Source organism: Arvicanthis niloticus, chromosome 22, assembly GCF_011762505.2.
Source record: "Arvicanthis niloticus isolate mArvNil1 chromosome 22, mArvNil1.pat.X, whole genome shotgun sequence".
NCBI classification, from domain to species: domain Eukaryota; kingdom Metazoa; phylum Chordata; class Mammalia; order Rodentia; family Muridae; genus Arvicanthis; species Arvicanthis niloticus.
The window spans coordinates 41,852,548-41,864,288 of NC_133429.1; the positions used below are offsets into that span (position 1 = coordinate 41,852,548).

At 44.6% G+C, this 11,741-nt stretch overlaps 1 protein-coding gene across 2 annotated transcripts; it reads left to right on the forward strand.

Annotated features, from left to right (window-relative positions):
* The first annotated feature begins 1,357 nt into the window (after window positions 1-1,357).
* On the forward strand, window positions 1,358-6,414 carry Llph (LLP homolog, long-term synaptic facilitation factor). 2 transcript variants are annotated; one of them, XM_076920342.1, is made up of 3 exons: window positions 1,358-1,516; window positions 2,422-2,655; window positions 5,524-6,414. In XM_076920342.1, exons 2-3 carry the CDS (start codon window positions 2,436-2,438, stop codon window positions 5,691-5,693), a joined length of 390 nt encoding a protein of 129 aa, XP_076776457.1. In that variant the 5' UTR covers window positions 1,358-1,516; window positions 2,422-2,435; the 3' UTR covers window positions 5,694-6,414. The 2 variants fall into 2 exon arrangements, with proteins under 2 accessions (XP_076776457.1, XP_076776459.1); XM_076920344.1 differs by lacking the exon at window positions 1,358-1,516 and adding an exon at window positions 1,531-1,686.
* The last annotated feature ends 5,327 nt before the right edge of the window (window positions 6,415-11,741 follow it).

Sequence of the window (11,741 nt, forward strand, 5' to 3'; positions counted from 1 at the left end):
GAAACAAAAAGCTGGTGATTTAGAGTACCTGTAAGCTTAATTTTTAAAACCCAGTGCATGCTTGCTTCCTTTTGTTTTAATGCCATGGGTGTTTTGCCTGTGGTAAAATTTTCAGAACTTGCTTTACTATATGCATGGTTTGTTCCAGAAGACACAATTCTCCTGGCTGCCAAACAGGAAGTTTATAAGACATCATTAAAGATAACTCTTGGGGGCTGGAAACATGGTTAAGAGCACCTGTTGCTTTTGCAGAAGACCTGGGTTCAGTTCTGTGAAGGTTTGGATATGCTTGACTCATGGGAAGTGGCACTATCGGGAGGTGTGGCCTTGGTGGAATAGGTGTTACTTAATTGGAGGAAGTGTGTCACTGAGTAGGCGGGCTTTGAGGTCTCCTAGTGTTCAAGCTCCACCCAGTTCAGAAGAGACCCTCCTGGCTGCCTTCAGATCTAGGCTTCTCCAGCATCAAGTCTGCCTGCAGGCTGCCATGCTTCCTGCCATGATGATAATGGACTGAACCTCTGAAACTAAGCCAGTCCCAAGTAAATGTTGTCCTTTATAAGAGTTGCTTCAGTCATGGTGTCTTCACAGTAACGGAAACCCTAACAAGCCCAGGGTGACTCACAACCAACTGTAAATCCAGTTCAAGGGATGAGAGGACCTCTTCTGGCCTCCGTTGGTACCGGGCACACATGTGCCGCACATGCATACTTGTATCTGTTGAAAACACTACTCCCAGGTAAGACTGAGTAGTTAACATTTGCTGCCTAACCACCTGTTGAAGACCAATGAACGAGGTACTGTCTAGGCTCTGAGACACTACTCACCCATATCTTCCACAAATGTTAAAGAGATTTCTGTATCCTATATAGATTGTGCTATATTAGAAGCACATCCAAAACCAAACTCTTTTTTTTTTTTTTTTTTTGTAACCTCAGTCACCCTAGGTTAGCTTTGTGTCAGGTATGTAATAGTTTGGACAAATCAACATTGATTGAAATAGCTTATTTTACCCTTTAAGGAAAGATTATTTTCTGTGTTGGGTGACACGTTGAAATATAATTGGCATGCGGTCGATTTGACATATTTAAGTTGTACAATTTGATATATTCTCACATCCGCGTACCTTCTAGGATCCTCAGCAGAAATAGGAAATTTTCTAGGCTGCAATTTAAAAAACTCAGAAAGGACAACAGAATGATCAGAACTGAGCCATCAATCCCTTGGGTATCCTCTATCGGTGAGGCTGTCCCAAGCAGGGGCCCCGGCCAGGCTTGTCCCATCCAAGGCTTTGAGATGGCTTGATTTAGAATTTGTCACTCCCGACAGGAAATCCCTTCTTTTTCTCCAAACACTATGTCTTCTGAAACTGATCACCGAGAGAGCCGGTCGGCCCCCGCTTGGACCACGCCTCTCAGGAATCCCGGCATGCTGTGCGCCGGCCCTGGACGGAAGCCGGAAGTGTCGGGGCTTCCGGTTGGCGTCCTGCGCGTGGTGTACGATCGATCGTGTTTCTCAGGTGAGTTGCGTGGGCTTTGGGTTCGGATCTGCGGCGTAGGGGACTGGCTCGGACCCTGTCTCCGCGGCGAACCCTGGGCGCGTCGTCGCTGTGCGGGGCTCGGGAGGGCGAGGCTCAGAATGTTCATGGCAGCGCCAGGCTCTCCCGGTGCTGTGGCGAGCGGCGCTCAGGTAGATTTCGATCCGCAGGGTGGGTGACCGCAACCCTCCACACGGAGTTTGGGTCGTTTTAGACAACTGATGATTGCTGACGTTTAGGGAATACTCACCTAGCCACCCCACGGCTCACATAACCTGTCCCTGTGTGCACAGCGGTGGCCCCGAGAGATCCGGCGGCCCCGCAGTCCGCAGAGGGTGACGGTAGCCTCGGGTTGAAACAGTACTTAGAAAGTCTGAGGAGAAGAGCAAGCCTTGAAGAGGGCGATTTCCAGACGTAGAACTTCATGCAGGCGTGACTGGAGCTTGCGAGTGGGGCTAGAGAGGAAAGGGAGAGTTGGAGGCCTGAGCGCAGCCGGATGAACTTCGATGCCTGGAGACACGAGGGGAGAAGTCATTAGAGAGCTAGGTTTTAAGCTTTTAAACACTTAGTGAAGGATAGAAGACTGAGAGAAGGGAGAAAAGCGAGAAAAGCAGGAGGGCAATTTTAAAGCAGTGCTGCCAGCTTTCTGTATCTAGTGAGCAGCTTTGGGAACGACTCGAATTATTATTATTTGTCCCTGACTTAGAGAGGCCTGACGTCTCTGTACTTAATTGTTGCATGCTCTGCATAGATCCTCACATGAGCTACGCGTGAAGGCATCGCACAGCTTTTCTGACATTTGTTCCAGTTCTGGAGAGATAGCTGCCCGGCCATTCGCTTGTAAACAGTAAACCTTCTGTTTGTGTTCTTTCTTTTGTTTGTGCTAGCTGCCAGGTGAAGCATGGCCAAAAGCTTGCGGAGTAAATGGAAAAGGAAGATGCGTGCGGAGAAGAGAAAGAAGAATGCACCCAGGGAGCTCAACAGACTTAAAAGCATCCTCAGAGTTGACGGTGATGCTCTAATGAAAGACATCGAAGAGATAGCAACTGTGGTGGCACCCAAACATGGCCAGGAGAGGATGCAGTGTGAGGAAGTGCAGCGTGAGGCGGATGATGATAAGGGTGAGCTGCTGTGCTTTATTTACCTGATTTTTTTTTTTTTTTTTAAATCAACTTTTCTCTTCGGGTCCCTTTTTTGAAAGCTGTCTTCTTCCCGTTTCTACTTGTCCCTCATGTCAAGTCCAAAAGAAATGGGGACACCTGGCTAGCTGTGGCGCCTATTAGATACCAAAGTACATGCTGGGACCCTGGCTCCTCTGAGCTCTGCCCCCCCCCCCCCCAAAAAAAAGTCTCTACTTCACATACCTTCCTCTCCCTGCGCCTCACTCCCATAGAACTACCATCTCGGCCATGCCTTCCCTCTCTTGGCTCTCGGCTCCTCTCTCGACTCTCCCACCCCCACCCCTGTCCCCTTTCTCTCCTCTCATGGCCTGGTTCAGTCTACTGGCCATGTGTAGTCTCCTACTTTCTCTCCTGCTCTGGACTCTTCTAGATGCCTCTGACAGTACCTTCCCTCATTTCTACAATAACCACTTTCTCTTCAGCCACACATGGAGTGGTCACGTGCTCACTCTGTACACCTGACGTGCCCGGTGTGGTCACGTGCTCACTCTGCACACCTGACGTGCCGGTGTGGTCACGTGCTCACTCTACACCTGACGTGCCCGGTGTGGTCATGGCTTTATCCTTGGAAGCTTACATTTTCCACTAGAGACTCTGTGCTGTCTCAGTCAGTGTTTATGACTAAGCATCTGTGGGTTATTTAGAATGAATCTTCAGCGATTACATAGCAGCTTGAATGTCTCGGGAGTTGATGGTAGTACAAGACCGAGCTTAGGATCCGAGCAGTGTATTAACACCAGTGTGCATTTTTAAGCAAAGGCACTCTTAGGATAGCCACGTAAGAGCTGTCAGTGCCTTTGATCCTAAGTGTTAGCATCCCATTCTTCCAAAGAGGAAAACCTCCTGTTTGGTTCCTGTCCGTCTGCTTCGATTCGCTGCCCTTGAGAGGTTTGACACTTGAACTTGCTGTGTCCCCTTCAGCACACACATGCCACCTCTAGTTGGCAACTCTTTTCTAGGTGTTTTCATTTTAAATGGCTTCGACCATCTCAGTCTGTGCAGCAGTGACCTTGAAGTGCAGTCTTGGCGCTTTGCTGCCATCACCTCTGGATCCAAAGCACTGCCGTCGATCTAAAAGAAAACACTGCACTAAAAGAAAACACTGCACGTATCTAGGAGTTACCCTCTCTCTCCTTCCAGCCCTGAGACAGAAGCTGCTGATGCAGTTGGTCTTCTGTGTCACGCTTTGTAGCTTACGATCGCATTCTGAATTTCATGTATTAGCAGATATCAATACTTCCCTCCTAAAGACAATACTGGATTGACATATATACCTCATTTAATTTCCCTGTGGTTGGCATCTGGGTCGCTTTCATGCTTCTGTGGTCTGTTAAATCTTAGTGTCCACCTTTTTAAATACCATTTACAGTGCTTTGGGGTGTGAACTTAGAAGTGGAACATGACTCATACAGTAATTCTTTGCTCTTTTCTGCACCAGTCAGAACATTTTATATCCCACCCAGCAATGCATGGGCTTGCTTTCCAGGTTGTTGGGGGTTGGGGGAGGTGGTGGTGTTGCTGCTGTTGCTGTTTTTCATTGTCATATGTCTGAACTATTTCACTGCAGTTTAACTGTTTTTAAGTTTTGGTTGTTTCTGTCTTGTGTGGATTCTAAACATTCCTTATAAATTCTGGGCATCTTTGAGTCTCTTGGGATGATTCTTTCCTTTCCTTCTGGCTTTTGTGTTTCCTAATTTTCTTAATTTTATCTTGTAGGATCTTAGTATAGTGTTCTATTTTTTTCATTCCAAAACTTTTATTTTTAACTTTGACTATTCCCTTGAATAGCTTCTTGCTCTTAATGGGTATATATTGTATCTCGTTGGGGTATTGTTTGCTTCTGAAATTTGGTCAGATATGTCTGCAGTGTTTGTTTTCTGTTGAGCTCTACCCACTTGCTTTCACTTGTGTTCCCTTCACACTGTCTAGCCCTCTTCTCAAACACCTGGTGTGGCGTTGTTCATAGTAAGCAAGGCACTGACATGGAGACTGGGAGGGAGGAAGCATCAGGATGATGGAGCTGCAGCAAGGAGGCTTGTGGAATAATTGGAGGACTTCTGGCTTTTGGGGAGGGGGGTATCTCCTTTTAGAATCCGTGCTTCTTCTTGTTTCTCAGCATCCTTAGAGAAGCATTCTCTCATTTTCTGCCTGGAGAATGTGTTGTTGCCCTCACTTGTAGTATTTCAGGAGCAGAGTGGGAATAGAAGTGGAGACAGGGGAATCCCCCAGCTTAGACATGTCAGTAAGGCTTGCTCCGTCTACCCTCGAATACGTTCCTCTTTATGTCCCCAGTGCAGCGGCCTGCACAGTTTCTTGGGCCAAAAATGCAGCTGTCCCCTTTCTTTCTTTGTCCCTTGTGTCTACACCAAAGCATTACTTGTTAGACCAAAACTGCATGGCCGGAAGTTGCCCATTCTTTGATTCCAGCCTTTCTGCTTCCCTCTCTGCACTTCCTTTTAAACTGTAAACCAGACTTGCTTGCTTACTTGCTTAAAATGTTAATTTTTCAGGGCAGAAGAGATGGCTCAGCTCTTGGAGCCCCTGCAGAGTTAATTTCCAGCTGCTGTGTCAGGTGGTTCACAGCCAACTGGAACACCAGCTCCAGGGACCTGGCTGCACGTTGTTCTTCCTCCATGAGCAGCAACATGTGTGGCTTATGTCTGACTTTGCTGTAAGGAGTGAAAGGTTTTTATAAAGTGGTTTCCTTGTTTTGATTTTAGACTCTGATGCTTCTGCGCTCGCATAATCTCAAGAGTTGTCATGTGTGGATGTTAATAACTCCTCATTTTATTCTTGTTTCTAATTTAGATGACATGAAAATGGAAACTGAAATTAAGAGAAACAGAAAGACTCTTCTAGACCAGCATGGCCAGTACCCAGTGTGGATGAACCAGAGGCAAAGAAAAAGACTGAAGGCCAAGAGAGAAAAGAAACGGGGGAAAAGCAGAGCAAAGGCCAAGAAGGGCCTGGCCTGGTAGACCTGTAAAGACTGGAAAGGGGGCCAGGCATGGTGGTGCACCCCTTTAATCCCAGCACTCAGGAGACAGAAACAGGTGGATCTCTGTGAGTTCGAAGCCAGCCTGATCTACAGAGCAATTCCAAGATACCCAGGGCTCTTTTACACAGAGAAACTCGAAAAAAACCAAGAAAACAGACCCCCCCCCCAAAAAAAAAAAAAAAAAAAAAGAGAGAGAGAGAGAAGCTAATTGTTTTCAGTTTGGACTTAATTCTGTAATTCAAAACCAAAATAACTCATTTGTGTTGGGAACTTGAATAAAATAGCTTTGGTGGTGAAAGAACGTTCTGCTGAAGTCGTGACTGGATACTGCTTGATATGAGTATTGTCAGACACCTCAATCTTGTGAGCATTTACAAAATGGCTGTTATACTCAGTGCCTCAGATGAAACATGCCTATATCAACAAAGTTTGGGCAGAAAGCTATATTGTCATATTCAAAAGTAGGGTATCAAGAGCCCGAGGAAGACTCAACTTCTGTTTCTTGTTGGGTGGCTCAAAACCAGCTCCCCGGGATGCGCCCTCTTGTGGCCTTCCCCCCGACACCTGCATTCATATGCACAAGTTCCCCACCCACTAGTAACTAAAGACATCTTTAAAAGGACATCAGTGGATTTTACAAGTAGTGCTTACTTGAAGTGTTTATTATTTTATAATTCATAATAAATGATATTTTATGTGGAGATCTTGGAGTTTGACATTTTCTTTTATATATCTTTAGGGTTTTCAGATACTGAGAAGACCAGCAGCCTTTAGTTCAGGTGGACTGTTACATGTACAGGTTATTGTGTAATTAAAACAAGTGGACCTCAGTTTCAATATTGTGTAGCTTAAAATAATGATAAAGCGTAGCATTTCCCAGAGTGCATCATTCAGAATCAGTTTCTCTGGATGCTTGGTTAAAATACATATGAATATATCCATTTGGGAAATGCTGTGTATGTAAACATTGATGGCTATTATCTAACTTAGTATTGTTTTATGAACAGACCTGGAAATAGTCTGACTACCCCGACTCTACATACCAATGATAGGTGTTAGTTGAATCTTCCTCTGTATACTATTTTAATTTTAATTATTTAAATTTAGCATTCCATCTGAAATGTTATTCTAGTCAGATCCACCACCTTATTGTGCCGAGTAAAACCAGGGGCTTTGCAGATCCTAGGAATGTTGAGAACTGTGTATCTGCTCAGAAAAAAATTATCCTCACAGGAAAGAAATGTATCAGAATAAGGTTACTTGGCTCTGAGACTGTAAAGTGCCAGGTACACTGCCAGGAATGCATGTACTCAAACGCTATAGAAAAAAAGCACAAAATGATACCAGGAGAAGCTTAAAATTAGTGTAATAGTCCTTCCTCAAGTTACCCAGTAGCTCACTGAAAAACTAGTGAATATTTAAAAAATACATTTTTCTGATGGTAACAAGATAAAGCTGGTCACACGTGTACCTCAATAATAGAACTCTAATCCCCGATGCATACAGGCTCTGGGTTTGACCCCAGTATCAACAAATAAAACGGAGGTGGAGCGTGGATGGTATTCAAGGTCTCTGCTCCTTTTTGTAGTTGCCAATAACTGTGAGGGGAAACTAGATAAATCAGTGCGCATGAACTAAGATGCTGCAGACAGAGTCCTTTACCCTTTTATCGTGGGCGCTGCCTTATGTTGACACTGTGCCCTTAGTTTTAAGTTTCAGCGGCACTGTTGGGTTTCTGAAGTTAGAGAGATCACTTCCGGGGATCTATATACATTTGTCCTGGAACTCACAACCTCAACGATGCCGGTAATAGAGGCTCTGAGGCTCTCTGTGATCTTTGGCTGTTCACCCAGTTTCTTTTGACATTTGGTCACTCCGGTTTTAACTTAAGCCCCATTGGTAAACGCTCACTGTGGAAGTGTGAAGACCCAAGTTTGGATTCCCAGCACCCATATACAAGGGTAGGCCCTTGAACATGAACATGCGCCTCCATACTAGGGAGACGAGGGTTCCATTAGTGAAGATCATTTGTGACCAGGTGACTAAAGAGAAGAAATGTGACCTGCTGGCCAGCAAGTCTATGCACATGAATGAGCTCAAGTTCAGGGAAAGACTCAAAGTTATCTGAAAGAGCAGTTGTGGAAGATGCCAGACCTCTGACCTCCACATACACGACCCTCCCCGCTGCCCCAGTTTACCAGAATCCCTACAGGAAATGCTTTGAGTCCTGCTCTAGTATATGTCATGTCCTTCCAGCTTCTGGAATAGTGACTGCCGTGTGTGGGTCTCAGCCCTGAATTCCGGGACAGTCCTACTGGCACAATGTGTCTATCCATCTCGGGGTTTTGGCAGAAAATCTATAGTGGGCTTTTGAAATCAGTTCAGGGGTGTGATAAGCCCTTTGCCACTTTTAAAGACTCTTTAATCTTTGAGGTAAACAAACAACTCCAAATTTGTTTTTAGTGCTTTCCAGAGAATTGCTGTAAAACCACCAGGGGGCGCTCAAGCCAAGCAGGAAGTCATTTGGAATCAGACTAGGACACATTAGAAGCAGAATGGAATTATTTTTGTTCCCTTTAAAAATATTAAATATACATAAGACTAATAAAAATATAAATTTAAAATTATTAACTTATCTAATTGATCCAGAAACCTGTGGTTATGCTGCTAATATTATCTATACTGGAGGAAACCGAGACACAGGAGTCAAGTAGACAACCCCAGGACAGCTGTGTTAAAGCATGCATTCTCACAGAGCCCACAAAATTTCTCCAAGACAAAAGGTGTTCTTGGAGTAGACTTCTTGTTACTTGGTTTAATCCCTGATGGGATTGGGCAGGCTCAGGGTCAGGTAAAGAACTCGCTTAGTAGCAAAATGACTTACAGAACCCTTCACAAACCTCTGGGTGGAAAGCAGACTGAATTCCTCGAAGTAACACTTCATTAGAAATGTGCCAACTGGTCCAAACCCAGGTATAGGCCAAGGTTATTAGTGGCCAGACAGCTAAGTGGAGGCCACGTGACTGTTAGCTGAACCTCTAAGGTAGAACCCAGAAAGATTTTTGCTTATTGGTTTGTTTGTGAGACAGGGTCCTGGCTAGCCTGATACTCATAGAGCCAGCTGGCCTGAAACGTGCAGTAATGTAGTAATGCCTCAGCCCTCGAGTCCCAGAATTATAGGCATAGACCACCATGCCTGGAACGTTGGCTTTGACCACATTTTGTGTGATTGCTGTCACAGTAGTGCAGATACACATTTTTTTTCCCTATTGGCACACATACTACCCAGTGATATATGTTGTCCATAAAGAAACTGAATGTTTTCAGATTTTAGGTCCATGTATCTGGGATCTGAATTTTAGGGGTCAGAGAAATATTTATAAATGATTCGATTGAACGACTTGAAGTGGCCTTGAGGAGACACGGGAGGAGAGGGTGAAGGAGGATGTGGTTTGCATAGGGAAGCACTAGGCACAGGCTAGAGAAGAAGGGGTCTCCAAAGACCTCAAGCCGAATGGAGACACTCTACAGCTGTAATGCAGATTTGACCTGTTGGCTACTATTACTCGGGAAGGACAGGGACAGTTAGCAAAGTAATTCAAACTTGTGCCAGGCACATGCATTCCCCACCCCCACCCTGTATCTTCCAGCCTATAAACATCTTCATTGCAGCAGACACATACCACTTTTAGAAGAATGTGTTTGAGGATGGTAGGAGACTTTCGAGCGCTTACATGACATCAAAAGCCACCCTGCATCCCCAGGACTTTATCAATCTCAGAAAGGTCAGGTCAGGTTTGGGTCTATTTATAAAAGAAACCATACAATTTACATTCTCCTGGATAGGGAGATGGTTCACAAGTGAGGACATTTGCTATGAACCACAAGGACATGAGTTCAAAGCCCTTGTGCCCGTTTCAAAAGTCAGGCCTGGTCTCATGTGTGATAATCCCAGTGGTGTGGGAGGTAGGTCCAGAGATGGCTTGCTGGGGCTTGCTGACTGCTACCTACCTCTATGTTCAATGACAGATCCATCCCAAAGAAAGGAAGCAGGGGATGATAGAACAGGATACCCAGTGTCCTCCTCTGAACTCTGCTTATGCCCACAGGCATGTATCCTTGTGCGTACATGACACACACACACACACACACACACACACACACGCACGCACGCACGCACACACGCACACACACGTGCAAGCACACACATTCTGTATGTAGCTGATTGCCAAAAGTCTTTTTGTGTGTGCGGGTGCTTACTTTAAAGCAGAGGAAAATACATTGTGATGTCGAATAAGACTCAGTTAGATAGGATCGTAAGTAAACACAGAAACCAAAACGACATTTAAGGAATCCTCACTCTGCTAAATGCTTCACGTCCATTACTGACTCGGTCAAACGATGTTGAGAAGTTAAGACAGTTGCTGCCCCTCATTTCAAATGAGCAGTTTGAGGAAGCAATGCTGGAAGTCAAACAAGTGTGAGTTCAAGCACAAATGCTCTCCTCAAGAGGAAAGGCACAGGCTGGAGAGATGGTTCAGTGGTCAAGAGCACTGACTGCTCTTCCAGAGGTCCTGAGTTCAATTCCCAGCAACCACATGGTGGCTCATAACCATTTGTAATGGGATCCGATGCCTCTTCTGGTGTGTCTGAAGACAGCTACAATGTACTCATATAAATAAAATAAATATATCTTTGAGAGAGAGAGAGAGAGAGAGAGAGAGAGAGAGAGAGAGAGAGAGAATGCACGTTGAGAATGGAAAACTGCAGACAAGCTCATTGTGTTTACAGAGGAGCCTGTATATAGGATGCCAGGGTCTTACATGGCCAGCTGAGGCTGGACGGCCCACTCACTAGAAATGTAACCTCAGGATTATAACACTGGATATCCAGGTTGCAAGTGGTCACCTTCATGCCTAGAAATACCATGCAGAAAATAACACTTAAAATATTTTATGCCTCTTTTGCTCTCTCCAGCCTTTTGGACCCCCGTGATTAAAAGCTTCAGTATCTTTTTTAGTGAGAAATCACAAAAGCCTGAAACCTCCTTAATTTTGTAAACGTTAAATCAGCTATTCATTCAACTAAGCTGTAAATTAACATATGAGAAAACGCTCTAAACATCTGCTTTAAACAATGGATGGGGTTAAGACGGTCAAATTTTAATGTGAAGAGTGGTATATCTGTCTCATACATTGGGCTTACTCTTACTTGCTTTTCCTGAAGCGGCGGATTGACTTGGCATCATGCTATCTTATGAAACACTTTCTCGCCCTTGTGGTGTGTCTTTATACTTTTCAATATCAGCAAAATCTTGAAGTGGTCTTAGTCGGGTGTTGTGTATCATTGTACAGTAACTTCGAGTACATATGGAATCTCTGATCCGTGTAATAAAGTACATTTGTCATGGATCTTGTGATCTGCATACCTTTCAGCTGTTACTCCATAAATCTGTCCCATCGGAGGACTGCTTTGTACGGCCGTGGTTGAAGCTGCTTTTAATAAACTAATATTTTGTGTCTTTTATATGTAATCAACAGGGAGTATTACAGCCTTGTGCCTCTACGGAGAAACATTCCACTAAACTTCTTTTCTCTTGACAATAATGAGAAAGAGAAAAAAAAATAGCTCGGGAAAGGCACAGATGTTCGTGAACATATGTTGTTTTTTGTTTTCTCTGAAAAGTCAGCTGAAGATTCTTTGTGTTGTTCCAGATTTTTTTTTTTTGAGAGAGAGAGAGAGAGAGAGAGAGAGAGAGAGAGAGAGAGAGAGAAATGCTTTCAAGAAGAAAGAGTTTGAGAAGTGTGACGGGGAGAAGACAGTTACAAATTTCACCGAGAGTCCAACACAGGGTGCGATTTGTCAAGTTTCTAAGATGCCTCCCTTTGCTCTTTCAAAAAGCCTGTGATCGGGAACAGAGCTGTAAGCAGTTAGGCAAACACTGGTCGTTCTCATACGACCAGATAGAGGCACTGTTTTAGTCTTTGTTCCACCCCAAACTTCAAATTAGCAGTGTCTTCACACAGAA